Source organism: Bos mutus, chromosome 17 (assembly GCF_027580195.1).
Source record: "Bos mutus isolate GX-2022 chromosome 17, NWIPB_WYAK_1.1, whole genome shotgun sequence".
Taxonomy (NCBI): Eukaryota; Metazoa; Chordata; class Mammalia; order Artiodactyla; family Bovidae; genus Bos; species Bos mutus.
Genome location: NC_091633.1, coordinates 8,637,933 through 8,658,120, shown reverse-complemented (window position 1 = coordinate 8,658,120; position 20,188 = coordinate 8,637,933). Strand labels below are relative to the sequence as shown.

At 50.0% G+C, this 20,188-nt stretch overlaps 2 protein-coding genes across 5 annotated transcripts in view; one reads left to right on the top strand and one right to left on the bottom strand.

Annotated features, from left to right (window-relative positions):
- Positions 1-3,455: 3,455 nt before the first annotated feature.
- UNG (uracil DNA glycosylase) lies at positions 3,456-14,493 on the bottom strand. Its single transcript, XM_005909544.3, has 7 exons — positions 14,274-14,493; positions 13,414-13,620; positions 12,621-12,716; positions 9,899-9,996; positions 9,208-9,296; positions 8,020-8,198; positions 3,456-4,606 (listed from the first exon to the last, which is right to left on the bottom strand). The coding sequence occupies exons 1-7, from the start codon at positions 14,403-14,405 to the stop codon at positions 4,466-4,468; spliced, it is 942 nt and encodes a 313-aa protein (XP_005909606.1). The 5' UTR covers positions 14,406-14,493; the 3' UTR covers positions 3,456-4,465.
- Positions 14,494-16,053: 1,560 nt separating this feature from the next.
- ALKBH2 (alkB homolog 2, alpha-ketoglutarate dependent dioxygenase) overlaps positions 16,054-20,188 on the top strand; it is a 5,076-nt gene continuing 941 nt past the window's right edge. Inside the window, exons 1-3 of one of the 4 annotated variants that reach the window (XM_005909545.3) lie at positions 16,054-16,177; positions 16,675-17,107; positions 18,703-18,901. In XM_005909545.3, coding sequence (XP_005909607.2) covers positions 16,831-17,107; positions 18,703-18,901 — 476 coding nt within the window. In that variant the 5' untranslated portion in view covers positions 16,054-16,177; positions 16,675-16,830. Of the gene's footprint in view, positions 16,182-16,203; positions 16,436-16,674; positions 17,108-18,702; positions 18,902-20,188 lie in introns of those variants that run through there. The other 3 variants (XM_070385979.1, XM_070385978.1, XM_014482875.2) reach the window with 3 other exon arrangements.

Sequence of the window (20,188 nt, the reverse complement as noted above, 5' to 3'; positions counted from 1 at the left end):
AGGTTGTTTGCCCAGCCTACTTCACTCCAGAAGAGCTCACACAAGCCTTTGGAAGAGCCATCTCTCTAAACACAGACGTGTCCTCCGATGTCTCCAGGGGGAGCCATTCGTAACTCAGGGAAATTTTTTTAACACTCCATTGAAAATCTCTCCCTAATGACTCCAAAAAATTATGATCTGGGCAGAGGGTCAATAGTGGCAGGACTACTGGGCTTTGAAATCAGATTGATCTGACTCTGAATCCTTGCTCTGTCACCTGTGGCTTTGGGCAAACGGCCAAGCCTGTTTTTTCATCTAAAGACTTCACCGCATGGTTGAGAAGAATAAATGAAACACTACAAACTTCCTTAGTAGTCCAATGCTTGTGAGTCCACCTTGCAACGCAGGGAAAGAGGGTGCGATCCCTGGTCAGGGAACCGAATCCCACATGCCGCAGGGCAACTGAGCCCTCGCATTCTGGAGCCCAAGGGACACAACTAGAGAATTCCATGTGCTGCAAAGCAAGATTCCTCACGATGCAACGGAGATCCCGTGTGGTGCAACTAAGACCTGAAGGATCCTCCAGCCTACCCTCGTATCGTACAGATGGGTTTTGAACTGGGTTTCAAAACTGGGCTTGAACTGGGGTTGGTGGGTCACATGATCTGTAAGCAGAGGAGGAGTAACAGAAATCCTCAAGTGGCCAAGACCTGCCACCTCCAGCCCCCCCCCACCCTGCATGGTGTAACCCCCGACTCTGGGGGTCCCAGGTGATACCGACGCAGCTCTGAACTCCAGCTGCCCAAGGGGGAGGAGATGGAGCCAAAGCACAGAGAGTTCCTGCAGGTACAGCGAGTCGCCTCGCAAGGGCATTTGCCCTGCTCAATCTTGAAGACTCTGGCTCCTCTACCCTGAATTCTTCCTACCTCCCAGCCACCCTGACACCCCTCGGGACGTCACTGCCTTCCTGGCGTGGCCTCAGCGCCCCCTGGTGGCCACCCAAGGCCCAAGCTGCAGAGTCGGCCCATCGCCAAGCCCAGCTCACATGTGGCTTTTTGCCCAACTGAATTCCAGAGCAGGGTCCCACCCTGGATGCTGCAGCCCAAACCCTTCTCCCAGGGAGCAGATGATTCCACCCACTGAGGCCCATACCAGCTTTGTCCCCAGGGTGCCCCAGTTCTAAGAGTTCCATTTACCAAAATCCCCCTATGGCACAGAGTATCTGATTGTTCATGTATGGATGTGAGAGTTGGACTGTGAAGAAGGCTGAGCGCTGAAGAATTGATGCTTTTGAACTGTGGTGTTGGAGAAAACTCTTGAGAGTCCCTTGGACTGCAAGGAGATCCAACCAGTCCATCCTGAAGGAGATCAGCCCTGGGATTTCCTTGGAAGGAATGATACTAAAACTGAAACTCCAGTACTTTGGCCACCTCATGCGAAGAGTTGACTCATTGGAAAAGACTCATGCTGGGAGGGATTGGGGGCAAGAGGAGAAGGGGATGACAGAGGATGAGATGGCTGGATGGCATCACTGACTCGATGGACGTCCCAGTGAACTCCGGGAGTTGGTGATGGACAGGGAGGCCTGGTGTGCTGCGATTCATGGGGTCGCAAAGAGTCAGACACAACTGAGCGACTGATCTGATCTGATCTGATCTGATCGTTACATAGGATTGATTCCGAGTTTCCCTGTTTGGCCCATGGGTCAGCAGGGAGTTGTAGCTTTTTGTCATCAGTGCCAGCCTGGGAAGGGTCTATTCTCCTCCACTGATAGCTACAGGGCAGGTGAGAAAGCTGGATTTGGAGCAGGCCTGCCGGGAGGATGCTGATGCTGACGACCTTTGAAGGCCCTGAGTTCTAAGGACCCACCTGCTCCTTCTCTGACTCAGTCAAGGTTCAGGTGGAAACAGCCAGCCAGAGGGTAAGGGACCTGTCACAGGTATTTGAGCTTAGGTGACTGCTGTCTGCTGTTTAGTTCCCCAGTCGTGTCCAGCTCTTTATGACCCTCCCCCGTGCCGCCCCCATGGTAACCCACCAGGCTCCTCTGCCCATGTAATTTTCCAGGCAAGAATACTGGCATGGGTCGCCATTTGCTACTCCAGGGGATCTTTTTGAACCAGGGATTGAATCTCCATCTCCTGCACTGGTAGGTGAGTTCTTTACCACTGTGCCACCTGGAAAGTGCTAGGTGACTTGTAGGGGTTACTTAATGTAAGCTGTCTCTGGAGGGCTATATCCTTGAGTCTGATGCTGGAGCTTGAAGCCCCGGGCCAGGCTGTCGGGACAGAGGGATCTGAGGCAGCCGGGAGCAAGAAGGTGCTGGAATCCACAGGCACAAGCCCATGCGGAACTAAGTAATCTTAGTTCCTGAGATGGTGTACCAAGAAGGGCACATAGCTTCTGTGGTACTGCCAAAAATGTATAAATTCATAAATCACGGGAAAGACTGAGAACATGTCACAGACCAGCTTTGAACGAGACATCATAGTGAAGTGTAAATGTGGCATCCTGGATCCTGATATAGAAAAGACATTACTGGGAAAATGAGAAATTTGAATAAAGCTCGTATTTAGTAGGGAGCATTGTACGAAGCTTTTTAATATAACTGCACTTTAAAGTCTTTTTGGCTGCACTGGGTCCTCGATGCTGTGTGGGCTCTTCCCTAGGTGTGGCAAGCAGGGGCCACTCGATGCTTGGGCTTCTCTGTTGCAGGGCATAGGCTCTAGGGTTCCTGGGATCAGCAGTTGCGGCTCCTAGGCTTAGTTGCTACTCAGCACGTGGAACCTTCTGGGACCAGGGATCAAACCCGAGCTTCCTCCACGGGCAACCAGACTCTTTACCACTGAACCACCAGGGAAGCCCCTGTGCCGTTTTGATTCCTGGTTTTGATCCTTGTACTGTGGCTCAGTAAGATACAAACATGAGAGGGAGCCGGGTGAAAGGTAAATGACAACAGAGTTTAAAATAGTTTTACAGGTTTAAAAGGAAGTTCAGTGGGAAATCTGCTTCCCTCCTGTCCTTCAACTACCCAGGCTGCTTCCCCACAGGGATCAATGTTAGCAGTTTCTGATGTCTCCTTCTAGAGTAACCTGTCTGCCCCAACTGTCTCCAGCCCATCTGCCGCATTTGCCATCTTGACCTCTGACTCGCACATGCTTCAAATGCCTGGTGACCCATGGCTGCTTTCTCAACATCAAGAGCGGGAAAAATATTTTTTCCAGCCCGAAGAGGTTCCCTGAGGGTCCCAGCAGATCCCACCCCCATCTAACCCCCGCCCACGCTCCACAGCACCCAGGGTGCTACTCGGGGTTGGAAGGGGGCCCAGGGCTGCCAGGCAGTGGAGCGGGGGCCGGGGTGGGAGGAAGGAGGAAGCACAGGCAAGTGTGGCCCTTCCTGCCCACAATGGTTGTCATGGTGACCCTGGGTCAAGAGTAGCCCAAGGGCATCCACCCAGGCCCAGAAGAACTCGGCACAAGTGAAACTTCACAGTCTTTTATTACCAAACTCAGGCAGCTGTAAACGCAGCTGGGTTAACCCTTTAAACCCAGCTTACAGCAAAACCGTGCCATCTGGATGCAGGTGCACGCCTAATAAAGGCTGTCTCCTAAAAAAGAGGATTGAAAGTATATATACATATCCGCGCATCTTTTTAAAAAGCAAAATTCACCAGTGTCTCAGAAAAGAAAAATCCTAAAGTGATTCCAGTCAACCCCCGCCCCTCTAAATGAAGAAACAGCATTGGTAGTCTCTGGTGGCTCAAAAACTCCAACTCAGGATGTACCCAGGAAGCAAGCATTTCTTTCCTCTTAAAACGCTTTCTGCTTCATGTTCAACCTCCATAGCTTACTCCTTAGAAACACCTGAAGAAATACTGTATAAATAAGACCAAATTTGCTTTTCCCAGCTTCTATCCACTGAAAGTTCACACCAAGGATGGTTCCTTAGCAATTTTCACCTCTACTACAGGCAGGAAATCGATCCCTAATTTCTGGAAACTGGCAAAACATCCTCAGTCTTCCTGAGGGCTCCATGAAAGACCACAGATCAGACTGAAATGCCAGGGTAGGCAAAGGGGGCCTTTCTAAATAAAAACAGTCAGCATCCCCAAATCTAAAGTCTAACCTATCAGGTAAAAACAAGCAGCAGCTGGCTGTAACAGAAGGGGTTCTCTCCCTGCTCTAACCATGAAGGTGCTAACAAAGGGCAAGAGTCAGTACTCGACCTCAGGTCCCTTCCGGGAAGCCTGAGCCACAGCTGGTGTGGTCATCTCTAGCTGAATAAAGCCGCCACTCCCAGGCAGCCTGGCTCATGGCTGCTCCACTTGAAACATGATCCCTCGTGCAGGGGGCTTGAGAATCACAAGGGAGATTTTCTTCTTACTTTGACTTCATAAACAACCAATACTTCTATTTCGCAGCTTCTAGAAAACTGCTCAGAGACCCCAATCCCCAGGGTCAGTGTCACCCCCAGGATCCAGGTCACAAGGTCACAGGTCCTTCCAGTTGATGGGCTCTTTGCTGGACTTCTGCAGCAGCTCGTTGGTTTTAGAGAAATGCCTGCATCCGAAGAAGCCCCTGTACACCGACAGCGGCGAGGGGTGCGCCGTCTGCAGCACATGGTGCCGCTTCTGAAAAAGGGGGAGACGGGTGGTGAGACCGGGGGGGCATATTTGGAGTTTTTAACCAAACCACTCTGGCATTTGCCCTTTCCATCAGCTCTGCCGCTGCGCTGTGCCAGCTCTAAATTCGCAGCGTCCGCACAGATCTGTGCGTGTGTTCATCCTCCAATGGCTGGTAGAGCCACTACCTGGGGAGGCTCCAAGAAAGCAAAAGACCCCTCCCTCTCCACCTTCTGCTGGGCACTGTGTGGGATGTGTGGGTGCCTGTGTCCTCCTTGACCCAGCAGTCCCATTGCTGAGACCGCCTCTGGTGAGGGACTCAGCGATGCACGCGTCTCCACAAAGATGCAGGGACAAGCAGGGGCACTGCTGCGCGGCTCCTAGCCGGTGAAACCTGCCACAACCCGGTGCTACGTGTGCGGAAGACACAGTTCTGCAACGCAACGCCGCACAGCTACCAGAACAAGGTCAAGCTATACATGCTGATATAAGGAGCCCTCCAAATCTGTCACAAGTGGAAAGAGACAAGAAAGGATAAATGCATTAAATTAAAAAAAATAATAATCTTCTGGGGGTGGGGAACAGACACTAGTTGGGAGCAGACCCAAGACACTAATTATAGTAGTTCCTTTAGGGGAAGGAGCAGAAGGCATTTCCTTTCCATCCTGTACCTTCCTCTGCTGTTTCAATCATCTCACCACAAAAATGGAATCCGTAAAATTTATTAAAATGTCACCTGTAGCTGAGTGGGAAGATCCTGGACCATTTTTGTTTTCTTCCTAATTCTTTCCTGTATTTAACTAAAAATCACCCAACAAGTAGTTTCTGCCTCAAATGGTAAAGAATCCTCCAGGAGTGGAGGAGATCCTGGTCGATCCCTGGGTCGGGAAGACCCCCTGGAGGAGGGCAGTAGAACGGCAACCCACTCCAGTATCCTTGCCTGGAGAATCCACGGACAGAGGACCATGGCGGGCTATAGTTCATGGGGTCACAGGGAGTCAAACAAGATTAAGCAATTGACACGACACCCTGCGAATAACTATCTTTCAAGACACGGCTGCTTTCAAGGAGCTCGGTCCAGGAGGGGCTGCTGGGGAGGCCGGGCAGCCTGGATCCAGGTGCTGGCCCTGCCGTTCAGCAGTGGGGCACCCTCCAGAGAGTCGCTGACCGTCCCTAGGCCACTGTTCACCTGTGGCCTGGGAGTAACAGCAGTGACAGCTTGGCTAAGATCCCATGAAAGACAAAGCTGGGTCTTGGGCACAGAGCATCAGGAAGGGATGCAGGCCAGGCACTCAGCACAGGGCCCAGCAGGCAGGGCAGGTCCCCGTGTGCACTCCAAAGGGCAAGTCAGCAGCCAGCCTGGGCACACAGAGACCTCCACGTGCTGGACAAAGGCAGGCAGGGGAGTGGGGCGCCCACGAGAAACCCAGGTGGTTTGGGGATCTGGAGTTCAGAGGCTGAGAGGCAGGCCAAGGCCACCCCCAGACCCCAGCTGGTGACCCCAGTCAAGGCCTTCCAGGGAGAAGGCGTCTGAGCGCTCTGGGCAAGATGAGATGAGGCTGACCTGAGGCTAAGATGGGCAGGTGGGGAGGGGCTGAGAGAAGAAAGGCTGTGAATGGTTGGTGTGTCTGTGGCGGGGGAGAGGGGGAGGCAAGAAGGGGTGGGAGAAGGGGGAAGAGAGGTCTAGAACATGTGTGATTATTTACTTTCAAACTAAACCATATTTACTACTACAGATTACAGATATACTGAGTAAGGGCGCTTCTGACCACAAACCTCCCTAAGACACAGACTGGAAATGACTCCCATACACATTTTGTTACCTAGATAAGCAAGCAGACCTTACTGAGCAGTCAGTTCATTTATGCCGGGTTTTATTCCTACTATTCCCTCTTCAAAAGAAAAACATCTGAAAATATCCTGCTCATTCACAAAGAACCTTTACAGAGAAAATTAAGACGGAACTCCACTTCAGAGAAAATGGAGAGGATAAATGACATGCGAATCCAGTCTCTGGACCTGAACTCGACGGCTGGCTTGGTAACCTCGCCCGCAGGACCACCCAGGTCTGAGCGGGATGCTCAGATCAGAGTCAGAAGCTCCACTCACAAGTGAGCGGGCAAGTGACCTCGCCTCCCTGAGCCTGTGACAAAGGGGAGTCCGTGTATCCCCCGTGCCTCGCCCTGGACGTAGCCTTTGTTAAGATTAGGTGAGTCGCTGCTTAAGAAGTGCTGGACTTGCTCCGACAGCAGGCAGGGCTTCAGCATGTCTGCACATCTCTGACACACCACCCACTGCCAGGCCGCCTTGATTTCTCCTTCACTTATTGACGTGTCTACACTATAATTTCTCCACCCAGCTTCACTGCCCAATTCAGTGCCTCCAGCAGCCCAAGCTAAGCACCCTTCCTTGCTGCCCGCCTGCATGCCTCCCCCCGTCCCAGCCCCACAACCACCAGTCTCCAGTCTCCTTCAAACCAGCTTTACCTGCAGTCTGTGACAGGCATCTCAGAGAAACGCCAGGGCTCAGCCCAGAGGAGTGGCAGGATTGGGTGGTTTTAGGACTGGGTTAAAGGGCATGAGGGAAATGATTGGAGGATAACTTCTGGTTGGGTTTTTTTGGTCAAGGCACACGTGGGGATTTGACTAGGGTTCGAATCCCAGGCCCCCTGCAGTGGAAGCATGGGATCTTAACTTTTTAGGATGACTTCTGGTTTTTCATCACAGTAACTGGGTATGCATGGGTGCTTCAGTAAGTTAAGTGGAGAGGGAAGGAACAAACTGAGGGAGGATGCGGGGAGGGCAGAGAATGACGAGCTGAGTTAGTGGTGTCAGGAACTGGCAACTAGAGCACTGACAGTGTTTTCACAGGGGAAGTTAAATTTGCGCTGAACTGGGACTCTTCGTGTTTTCTATATACCCTCAAACTTGCTAAAAGCAAGAGACTTACCTGACTCATCCTTTACTGCATTGTTTGTTTCATGAATGGAACCCGAGGACCTGTGTGGTTTTCCATGTATATGGCAAGTTTATGCCAGTGTTACCAACTGCATCTAAGCAGAAGTGGGCCAGCTGCTCTCCTCATTACACAACTAATCATTTTATCTAAGGTCTGTTCAGTTTTCCTTCTTGATTTTTATTTTTTGGCCTCACCATGTGACTGACATGTGGGATCTTAGTTCCCCAATCAGGGATGGAACCCAGGCCCCCTGCATTGCGAGCAAGAGGTCTTAACCACTGGATCGCCAGCAAAGTCCCTGAGTTCTCTTCAATTTTTGACGGGAAACCTAATACTATCATAGTCATAAGGAAAAATAAGCTTCATTTTAAGAAATGGATTTTCTAGGACCACATAACTGAAATTCTTAGAATTCTCTAGCCTGGTTTAAACTATTAAAAAGACAAAAACCCCACACAACATACCCTATCAATGGCACTGCCCTTCTTCTGAGCATAAGAGCCCCAGAGCAAGAAGACAAGGCCGTGGGCGTTCTGATTGAGCCACGACACGACGGCGTCGGTGAACTGCTCCCAACCTCTCTCTTTATGAGAGTTGGCCTGATGTGCCCGGACCGTGAGGACAGCGTTGAGCAGCAAAACACCTGTGAACACACAGCCAAAAAGCGGTTCCAGGGAGGCTGAAACGTGGGACCTAAAACACGGCACAAACGACCACGTCCAAGAAACAAACACAGACTCACAGATAACAGAGAAGAGACGTGCGGATGCTAAGGGGAGGGATAAACTGGAAGTCGGTTAGCAAACTATTGTACACATGATGGGCAAGCAACACGGTCCTGTGCAGCACAGGAGACTCTCTATCAGTATCCTGTGATAAACCAAAATGAAGAAGAATATGAGAAAGAATCTGTATAACGGAAGCATGTAGCTATACAGCAGAAATAACACGACATTGTAAAATCAACTATATATCAATAAAACTAAAAAAAAAAAGAGGCTGAAATGAGTCAGCCAAAAACCCAATAATGAGCTCAGTGCATGACAAAACCAGGTAGCATCAGGGCAGGATCAGTAGGTGCCTCTGGGCGAGATTTATTTTCACCTCTACACTTTCAACATCTTCTGAGTATGCAATCATACATTATGTCCATCATGGGAAAGAACTGTTAAAAAATATATATATACATATACATCCTAAGTGACATGAAATAACCTCAGAATTTAACGCAAGGAAGCCAAGACATTTCGCTCAAACAATAATCTCACTGCAAGAGAACAAAGAGTAAATATTCTTTCCTTTTCTTGGGTATAGTTTATTTGTTCAGAAAGAGAAAAAGTCCCGTAGATAGGTATTAAACACATAACACAAGCCATGTATTGACGTGAGAAAAGGACCATGCTGCCTTCTGCATGGTCCAAGTGGGTAAACGTGAAGTATGGATGCCAAGGAACCAATTTCTCTTTCACATTACAAATAAAACATGAGAAACACTGGCTGTAGGATGAGACACATTTCTTGACTTAAACTTAGCCATTTGACCAGAGCTCTCTAGTTCCACACGGATATCTTTTCAAAATATAAGCCGGCCAGACAGGAAAGAGAAGACTCTTGAAACCCACCCAAAGCACATCTAGCAGTGGTTAGCTTACCTTGTTTGGCCCATCCGGATAAATCTCCATGACCAGGGTGAACAAAACCATCTATGTCTGTAGACAGCTCTTTATAAATGTTTTCCAAACTGAAAACAAGTCAAAAGAAAAACAAAAACCCCACAATCTTAAGTACCATTGTGAAAGTTTAGGATCCGCCAGCACACATGCAAATTATAGCCTGCAAAGCCAGCCTTGGGGCTGCCCTTCCTTCTTTCTGACAGACACACCTGCTGAACCCCTTTACTTTGGTCACTGCTAGTGTTTAGGGAAGAGAACTTTGGAAAACCCAGCAAATTAGCCCAGGATTTACCACCACCCTCAAGCGATGGTTTTAAAGTTTATATCTTTAATAAGTTTATTATATTTACAAATAATACATGAAATCCTCCAAAGCAGGGGTTCTTGACCAGAGGCGATTTCTGCACTCCGGGGGACTTCTGGAAATGTCTGAAGACACTTTTTATCATCTCATGTAGGGGGCAGTACTGCTGGCCAGGGGTGCTGCTGAGTATCTACAGGGCAGTCCCAGCCTGCACAACAAAGACCCAGCCCCAAATGTCAGCAGTGCCGAGAATGAGAAACCCTGCTCCAAAGGCGAGTGGAGGTCCCACAGACAGGCGCACCTGTAGCCTGCAAAGCACGCATCTGAAAGCAGCCACGACTGGAGCCACCAGTACAGCCTGCCTACCTGGGCGGGGGCGGTACGGGTCTCTGAACACTGAAGCAGAGTCCATGAGCTTGATTGGGTCCGTGATATGGATCCTGTCCCAAGATGACGACTTTCACCTGTGAACACCAGACGGCGAGGATCAAACAGTGCGGCACCGGCAGTGCGAATGGACACCTGGCTGCTGCTAACTTACACGAGGGGAGGCTGCGAGGGCAAGGGCAGCCCCCCGCCCGATCCCACTCAGGGTCCCCGGAAGGGAGGAGGGGGACCTGGCACTGTGGCTTTGCATTACCAAGTTCTCCTTCCCTCAGCCACCTGCTGCAACGCCCCTTCCCTTCTCCGACCCGAATGTGTGAAACAACTGGGGATCAACTTTGCTTCCATCCCCTTCATTTTTCAAATTACAAAAGGAGTTACACCCCTGTCACAGGATGACCATCCAGAAACAGACCAAGTGGCCACTCCCACCCCATGCTGACCCAACTGTTTATGAGCACCCGTCTAATGAGGGCCACTGGGCTCCACTCTAGAAACAGACCAAGTGGCCACTCCCACCCCATCTTGACCCAACTGTTTATGAGCACCCGTCTAATGGGGCCGCTGGACCCCACTCTACAGTCTCTGTGTTTCTCGTGTCATACGTTGTGACCCTCCTTTAAGTCAGTGGAGCTCAATCATTAACGGGCAGTCAGTCGGTTTCCCAATTTTTTCCTTACAAAAGACAATGAGGTAAACATCCTACTATATGCATCTTTACATACTGTTGCTGTTTTGGGCCATGCCGTGTGGCATGCACATCTTATTAATAGTTCCCTGACCAGGGATGGAACCTGTGCCCTCTGTATTGGAAGTGAGGAGTCCTAACCACTGGATGCCAGCAAAGTCCCACTGTTGCTTTTATTTCTATGGAACAGATTCAGAAGAGTGGAGTTGCTGGTCAGAGGATAAGTGTATTTAAAATTTTCAGACATATGCCAGATAGCTTTTCGACGAATTAAAAGAAATTCCCATCCCCCACCAGCTGCATTATGAAAGTGCCTGTTCCCCTGGACAGGTACACCAAGGAGATACTGTGGGTTTGATTCCAGATCTTCTCATTAACTGAATATGGCAATAAAACAAGTCATGTAAATGTTCTGGTTCCCAAACTGTCCAACTGCATGAGGTCAAAAAAAAAAACATAGATCGTATTACTTTATGGCTAAAAAATGCTAAGCATCATCTGACAGTGAAAGCTTGCAACAAAACTTCCATTTATAAAAACCGCAGTTATCTGTGAAGTGCAATAAAACGAGGTCTGCCTGTGTCCTCTTAAGGGATGGCCCCAGAGGAGACTGAGGCCATTGTCAAGGTCGGTGTTAACATACTACTAGGCCTTTTGACGGATCCCACCCACCTCTCTTCGTACCCACACTTCTCTCAAGTTCCTTCTTAAAATCTTCTTCCACAGCTGAAGTACACTTTATCCGAGAATCCAGACTGGACCCGGCCGCTTTCATGGACCTCTCTGTCCCCCTGGTTGGTACCCACATAGGCCCTGGCATATTCTTGAAGAAACCCATCCAGCAGCAAAGCTTTCCCATTCTGGTCCTAGATAAGGGCCTTGGCAGAGCCAGGTAACATCCCAGCCCTCCAAACACTCACGGGCAAAGAAGCCCCCGGGCCATCTGATTCTCAGAAGTTTCATGCTCTTTTCTTATTCTTTCTTTACAGTATTGCTCGCTGATATTCAAAACAGCACATATTTCGAACAAGGAGCAATCCAGCACTGAATTTAACAGGACTTAAGGGTTTTTTTAAAACTCTATAAACAAGGAGATATATTCAAAGTACTTGCTCTAAAATGAAAATTAAGAAGTTTGCTAAGTTTTAGGAGTGGCAACCTTATCATGATGGCTTCCTCAACAATTTCGCTTCTCTTTAAGACACTTATTAAGTCATGGGATTCCCACTCTCAGCTTATAAAATCAGTAAGGAGAAAGGAGAACAAAAAATAGAACACCTCCAGCGCAAGCAGATACTGAAGGTTTAGAGGGAATTCACATCACAAAGGTAGTAGGGGACAGGCTTCCTTCCGGGAGGTGCCAGAGACGGATCTAGTTGGTTTTCAAAAGACAAAAGTGAGGCGAGAGTCACCAACCCGTCCAGCTCCAAACCAGGAGAATGGGAGGTGGAGGTGAGGCTGGAAAGCAGGTGTGTCTGTATTCAGGCTCAGCTGTCAACTTGCCTTGAACTATGCAAAGGCACCATCAAGCTTCTGAACAGGAGTCTGAGGCAACCAGAGCTCCCAATGAGCAGCCATTGTACACAACGAACTGAAGCAGAGAGATGTCTTTAACAGATATATTCAGGCCAGAAGTCAGCTATAAGGCAGTGTGGTCACACAGAAAGAACACTGAGCTACTAGTCAAGGTGGAGTTGCTGGGAACCAGTTGAAAGACACTTAACTGCTTCCTGCCTCAGTTTTCCCACCACCACAATAATACCTCACATGGGCATGGGGCCCATTTCAGAATTAAAAATAAAAAAACAGAAGTCATAGCACATGCACATATGCACAAACTTCTCTTTTTTTGTTGCATAAATGGCACAAAGACAGCCTGCCAAACCTCACAATTTCAGTGTTATTTCTAAATTATGAATAGTGGTTTAACGCCACTGCCCCTAATTAAGAAATGCCATTTGAATCCTACTCCCGTTTTAGTAATTTTAGTAAAATTCATCCACAACTTGTACTTACATCTCTTATGTCACACATTTGGGTCCATGTGAAGACTTGGTGAGGGGGAGGGTAAACAGTGTAATGTTTTCTTTCTTCTGCAACAAATCCCATAAGCTGATGGAAAGATAAACTAGGTTTACAAACCAAATTCTCACAGGAAAGCCTAAGAATTCAATAAGAAAGTTTCAATTGGAAGAACTATTACCTAAACCTTTTCCAAGTCTTATACCCAAATTCTGCTGGGAAAATCCGAAACAGTCTCCGCACCCCACCGACCTTTCAATTCCCTCGGGCTTTCTTTGGGCTGGGTCCAAGGTGATTGGCTCTGTGGCCCTGATTTCCCGCGGGTGCAAACCGCGCCCTCTTTTTTTTTTTTTTAAACCCAGATTTTAGTCTGTGGAGTTCGTGGTTTTACTTCGCCACTCTTTCCTTGAGAGCAGACTAAGTAACTAAACGGGTTAGTAGAAGCCGTGATAGTTACCACAACATCGTAGAGCAACCACACTCCAATTAAAAAAAAAAAAATTAAAACCCAGCGCTGTCAAAAATAAATAAAAATAAAATTTAAAATATCAAAATAGGAGTGACTTAAAATTTTTTAATTATTTTAAAAAACTTTTAAAAGAAGCTATGATATCTCACAGCCTTTTAAAAACCTTAAACTGCAGATTGAAAACACCTTGACTGTATTTTACCCCCTGAGCATGAAAAGAACGTCGAAGGAGGGAAAGGAGGAACCACGAAAGCAATCTCGTACAGCCGTGGGCTTGGCCCGCTCTATGCACAAGATGCCCGCAGCCTCCAAGTTTACCTTTATGAAGTATGGCTTCCCGAACTCCCCGCTGAGGTGCTTCTTCCAACTCTCACCAAAACCCACCGGCACGTTACGCGCCGCGAGTCTGAGCAGCGCGGCCGCCTTGTTCCTCTGGATGCGGATCAACTGCTCCGGGCTCAGCGGCGAAGAGGGCGGCGTGCCGGGCTCCTCCGGCCCGGCCCGGGGCTTCTTGGCGGGGCTGGCCTGTAGGTAGTCCCCGCAGAGGCGGCTCAGCAGCTGCAGCGGGCCTCTCCCGGACACCCGCAGCTTCCGCCCCCAACCCAACGGCCCGGGGCAAAGGACCCCCATTCGTGGGGGTTTTTAGCCCCGGGGACCCAGGGCTGATCCCGGTCAGGCACTAGCAGGCCGCGGCCCCCATTTTCGAGTTTGGTACCACAACAACGCGGGAGCAGAAGGGTTTGCTAGGAAGACTCGCGGCGCCTCGCGAGGGGTTGGCTGGGAATGGGGCTCGGGACGCCGACGCCCCGCCCCCTCGGGCCCCGCCACTGGCGTCCCCACGCTGTCTTTTCGCGGCAAAAACCTTCCCTGCCGGGGCCCACCCCTTCCCTCCTCTGATTGGAGGGCGGGCCGACCCCCTCGCCTCTGATTGGCTGTGTGGGCCCCGAGGCTCGCCCCCATTGGCTGGCCCCTCAGCATGGCCGCCGATGGGGCGCTAAGGCGGCTGTTTTGAACACGTGGAGGCGGCCCCCGTTCACCCAGTCAGCTGCACATTCCCGCAACCCCCTCGGTCCGGGTTCCTCTCGCGGGGTCCGCCGCCCTCCTCACCCTCCTCACCCTTTCGGCCTCCCTGAACCCTGGCCCCACGAGAGGTCCCCCCACCCCCAACCGCTCCTCACCGCCACATCCCCGCTCTGAGCTACGGCCGCCACGCCCCGGGTCCCCGGGTCGGCCGGCTCGGGGCTGCAGGCACTTCGCTTCCTGGCGGGGTTCGGGGAGAAGAAGGAGTAGAGCGTCTTCTGGCCGATCATCCCGAAGCCGAGGAAGAAGCCAACGCGCGCCGCCTGGGGTCCCGCAAGTTTGGCGCCAGCCGAGGTGGTCAACAGTTGGCGCCAAGCGGCCCGCGCATGCTCCAAATGGGATTCTGGGCGGGGGGCGGTGGAGGCCCCAACGCGCATGTGTGGGAGGGGCTGCGAAGAGAGAACCCTGGGGCCTAGTAGGGCTTCTAATTGTGTTTGAAAAGGGCGGAATCCCTTAGGTCTGTTCGCTTAGGTTTTGATTCTTTTATTCACTATTCTCAGCTGTCGTCCCTCTGCCTTGGGCAAGTCCCTCCACCTTTCAGCTAGTAAAAAGAACTTAAAGTCCCGCCCCATAGGGTTGCTATGGGAGTGAAATTAGCATTCAAATTAACTATACTTCAGTTTTTTATTTTAATGGTTTAAAAGAAACAGTCACGGAACATCCCCAGTTTGTCCCTCCTGCGGTCTTTACACCTTGCGGGCGCTGTCCCCCTGCCTGGAAAACTTTTAAGTCTCTACTCGACACGCGTCCTCTGAAGGGTCTTCCCCTGCCCCACTTTCTAGCCTGACACTATTTATAGCTTCATCCAAAATAATTTTATTTAGGGACTTCGCTGGTGGTCCAGTGGTTAGGCCTCTGTGCTTCCACTGCAGGGGGTACAGGTTCGATCCGTCATCAGGGAAGTAGGATTCCACATGGTGCACGCCTCCCCCCCCCAAATGATCTTATTCTCTCCTTGCTTATTTCTGTCTCCAGCCGTTTTAAATTATTTTTAAAAATAACATAAAAGCCACTTTGAAAAACAGTTTGGCAATTTTGTATAAAGTAACACATACACTCACTCGTCTGTGCTTAGGATTTCCCAGCCAAGAATACTGCAGCGGGTTACCATTTCCTTCGCCAGCGGATCTTCCCCACCCAGGAATCGAACCCGCGTTTTTTATGTCTCCTGCATTGGCAGGCGAGTTCTTTACGATCTAGCGCCATCTGGGAAGCCCATTTAACACATAGACTTAACAGGTGCCCCTGCAATCCCATTCCTATTTACCTGAGTGAAATTAGAATCTATATTCACAGGAGAGCTTGTACATGATATATTCATATACTATATCTGGATTTTCCCCAAACTGGAAACAACCCAAATGCCCCTCAAGTGGCAAGTGGGTGACGGAACTGTAGAGAAGATAATAAAAAACCGGCGATAATGAAAGTTGACGTTTGTTTGGAGAACAGAAGCATCGTCTCACACATCCTCTCATTATTTAATCCTCATGGCATGGGTTTTGCAGTTCCCACTGTGCAGAGGAGGCAATTCAAGTTAAGGGATTTGTAGGAACCACACAGCTTCAGTGGAGGAGACAAGTGGAAGTTACAAGGGTCTGATTGCAGAATTCGTACTCCTACCTATGACAATATGCTGGTGGCCCAGCTCCCTGTCGGGACGCCAAATTAATCCCCAGGGAGAGATGCCATCAACCAGCAGCTCCCAAACGACTGGTGATCCCGCACAACTGTGAAACAAGTAACGACTCCGCACCACCGTGGTGCTTGCAATGCGCAGTGAGGGCCAACAGGTGGCGCCCGAAGACCGCCCACGGCTTTGTTTTGCAAATTTGCCTGGATTTTCTCCGGAGCGCCGCTGCAATCTACCCGGAAGCAGTTCTGTGGTCGGGGCGGGTAAACGTTTTCTCTTCCCCGCCAGCCCTTCCTAGAGTGTCTACAGGAACTGGAGTTCAGCGGGTGCTGAGATTTTTAAAGAGAACCCTCGGTACCACCACCCAACGCACGTATTACAGTTCTTATTTTCTATCAGAGTTCGGCGTGCTTGCTTATGACCACGTTTAACCGTTGTTAAACATTTAGATTCTGAATCATGTCCATTTCAAGATCCCAATACTTAATCTGTTAATACTTGTGTGGGAGGGCCTATCAGTTATCCACCCCTGTCCTTTGCAGGGTGGCAGGGGGAGAGAGAGAGAGACATGCTTTTCTGGGTGAATTTGGGCAAACCCCTGCTCCTCTCACCGTGTCACTTTCCCAGGTATAAAGTGAGGGATTGGATAGTAGTTTCCAGGTTTGCCAGTGGCATGCGAATTCCGCGGGGGCAGGAGAGGGGGAGTTATTTCTTTAAAATTCCTATTTGGGGGGGATGGGTGGCAGGCACGTGGGTTTTGCAAGCCAGGCTGCTGATTCTGATACCAACCCGGGTGTGGGAGACCCCTGACCAGATCACCTCTGAGGGATCCTTCCAGCCTTAACCTCCTCTTTCTTCCTTTATAGGACTTGGTGTTAAACTTTTAAAATGGAACCTTACAAATAGGAGGAATGCCCCTGTGGGACCACTTTGCAGAGTAGATTTTGGTGTTTGGGACAGACCCTGGGCAATCTCTCTTGGCTTGGCGATCAGCTCCCAGGTCTTCCTGTTGTGGAGACAAGATGGACAGATTCCTGGTAAAGGGGGCTGTTGGGAGCCTTAAGAGAAGGATGGAACAAGAGCAGACTGGAGGAGGCCCAGCAGGGTTGGCAGAAGAGGAGGGAAACAGCAAGAAAAATCCCAGGAGAGCAGCCCCAGGGAATGGAGTTGACTCAGCAGGCCTCACCTGGGGGCGCATTCGAGCGGAGGGCCTGGACTGCGATTACACAATCCTGTTTGGCAAAGCCGAAGCAGACGAGATTTTCCAAGAGTTGGAGAAAGAAGTGGAATATTTTACAGGTAAGCAGGGGATGGTGGCTGGTTTGTCCACACTACTGTGTGTCTGTGTTTAGAGAAATCTGAACTTAAGAGCCATAAACGGATTCCAGCACAAGCTGGAATCAAGATTGCCGGGAGAAATATCAATAACCTCAGATATGCAGATAACACCACCCTTATGGCAGAAAGCGAAGAACTAAAGAGCCTCCTGATGAAAGTGGGAGTGAAAAAGCTGACTTAAAACTCGACATTCAGAAAACTAAGATCATAGCATCCAGTCCCATCACTTCATGGGAAATAGATGGGGAAACAATAGGAACAGTGAGAGACTTTAATTTTGGGGCCTCCAAAATCACTGCAGATGGTGACTGCAGCCATGAAATAAAAGACGCTTGCTCCTTGGAAGAAAAGTTATGACCAACCTAGACAGCATGTTAAAAAGCAGAGACATTACTTTGCCAACCGAGGTCCGTCTAGTCAAAGCTATGGTTTTTCCAGTGGTCATGTATGGATGTGAGAGTTGGACTATAAAGAAAGCTGAGCGCCGAAGAATTGATGCTTTCGAACTGTGGTGTTGGAGAAGACTCTTGAGAGTCCCTTGGACTGCAGGGAGATCCAACCAATCCATCCTCAAGGAAATCAGTCCTGAATATTCATAGGAAGGACTGACGCTGAAGCTGAAACTCCAATACTTTGGCCACCTGATGTGAAGAACTGACTCATTTGAAAAGACCCTGATGCTGTGAAAGATTGAAGGCAGGAGGAAAAGGGGATGACAGAGGATGAGAGGTTGAATGGCATCACCGACGCGATGGACATGAGTTTGAGTAAACTCCAGGAGTTGGTGATGGACAGAGAAGCCTGGCGTGCTGCAGTCCATGGGGTTGCAAAGAGTTGGACACGACTGAGCGACTGAACTGAACTGAATAACGGATGAGTTTGTTAATTAACACATACTCATGGCACCTCTGGGCCAAGCACCTTACTGGGTGCTTGCGATACAAACTGAATAACGGGAATCGCCTGTCCGCTGAGAGCTGGGAAGTTACTAGGCAATCCCTGTGCACCAGTTCTCAGTATCAGCTGGAGGACTCTGTTGCTTGTCAGCACTCCATTGCTGGCCCCGCCCCCTGCAGTCTAGTGTCCAGAGTTTCCGGTGCTGCTGACGCTGGAACCCACACTGAGAACCACTGCAGGGTGGCAGAGCACAGGGGAGTGTAGAAACGCCCATGGGAGACCCAGCCTCCATCAAGATCTGCATTAGCGCCATCTCCCCTGGATGCCCACACCCCTGCATCCCCGCAGTTGGCAACATCACAGTGCTAGCATGTAAGCTCACCTCATATTGCCCCAATTGTAGTCTCTTTTTTCTGGTTATGCTGAGCAATTAAGTTACCGTGTTTTGTTTTTGTTTTTTAATTTGGACTAGAGCTGTTTCTCTCAGTGTTGGACAAGAATCACTGCCCTCATGGGAAGGCTTTGGGTGAGCCACAATCATTGTTGAGGAGGAGGTCCTTGGCCAGAGTAATAGACGTCACTCCTGTTGCACTTTCGCTCCTGAATGCTCAGGGAGCCAGTGGAGACTTCTGAGGCCCTGCCGTCTCTCCCCTACACAGGTGTGCTGGCCAGGGTCCAGGTGTTCGGGAAGTGGCACAGTGTCCCAAGGAAGCAGGCGACCTACGGCGACACTGGGCTGACCTACACCTTTTCAGGCCTCAGTCTGTCTCCGAAGCCCTGGATCCCCGTTCTGGAGCGTGTACGGGATCGTGTTTCTCTGGTGACTGGACAGACCTTCAACTTTGTGCTCATCAACAGGTGACACTCTGTCTTTACCTTTTTTTTTTTTTTCCAGGAGCATGGACTGGATTTTATAAACCTTCTGTCTCTTCCAAAAGGAAGAACTTAGGATTCCCCTGCATTTTTCCCATTTGTACAGCAGATAATTCTTTAGCATTCTTGGGGCCCTAGTAGTGGAACAGCACCAGCATTTCGTCTTTATGGAGCGCCCACCTCAGGGTTGGGGGGCTTTCCAGGTGGCTCGGTGGTAAAGAATCCGCCTGCCAATGCAGGAGATGTGGGTTTGATCCCTGGGCTGGGAAGATCCCCTGGAGGAGAGCAGGGCAACCCCCTCCAGTATTCTTACCTGGAGAATCCCATGGACCGAGGTTATGGGGTCCATGGCCTCGTAGATGTGGGATTGCAAAGTGTCAGATGTGACTGAGCACACATATGTGCACCTTGGCAGGGAGGGAGAGGCCGAGAGCTGATGAGTCATTGATAAATGTCTTGTAGAAAATTAAACAGGCTGATCTAAGAACATCTGAGAGGGAGGGTTTCTCAACAGCACTCGATGCTTTCAGCCAAATAATCCTCTTCTTGAGGCTGACTTCTGTGGTGTCAGATGGGCAGCATCCCTGACCTCCACCGACCGGATGCCGGGAGCTCCCTGTGGATGAGAAATGGTTGCCCGCCGCATCAGCACACGGATTCTTGCATCTTCCCATATACAGAAAACACTGAACTCATTAACCTGTGACGTCTGGTTTTCTTTAATTAACAAGAATCTTTTGATGTTCCGACTACCTGGTTTTTGTTGCAAAACCCCTTTATCCTGGCTCCTGCCTTGTCTCTTTGGGGCCATCGCTCAGAGCTGCGAGACCACCTCCCGGGCGTCAGTCCTCAGTTCTGTCTGCAGAATGAAACACGGTTTTCAACTTTTAGGTTGTGCGTTTTTTTCAAGGGTCCCTTTGGAGCAACGGAATGTCTCCAGACATCGCTTGAGTGCCCCGGGGAGGGCAGAATTGCCCTGGTTGAGAATTTGGGGTTTAGGGGAAGATGGTTAGAGGAGGGGTCAGGAAAGGGTGACATTGGAGCTTATAACTAAACCAAGGGAACGTGAGCCCCACAGGCCTCTGCAGGGAGAGCAGAGGGAGTTTGGAGTGTCTGTGGAGTGGAAATCCCACTGGTGGTGCCAGAAAACAGTGTATGAGGGAAAGAGGGGTGTGGGGTGAGCTCAGCTCAGAGGTGGGCAGGGGCCAGGCGAGGAACACAGATTTTATTCTAAGTTACAGAGAGAAGGCATCTTATATAAAAAAGGTTTAC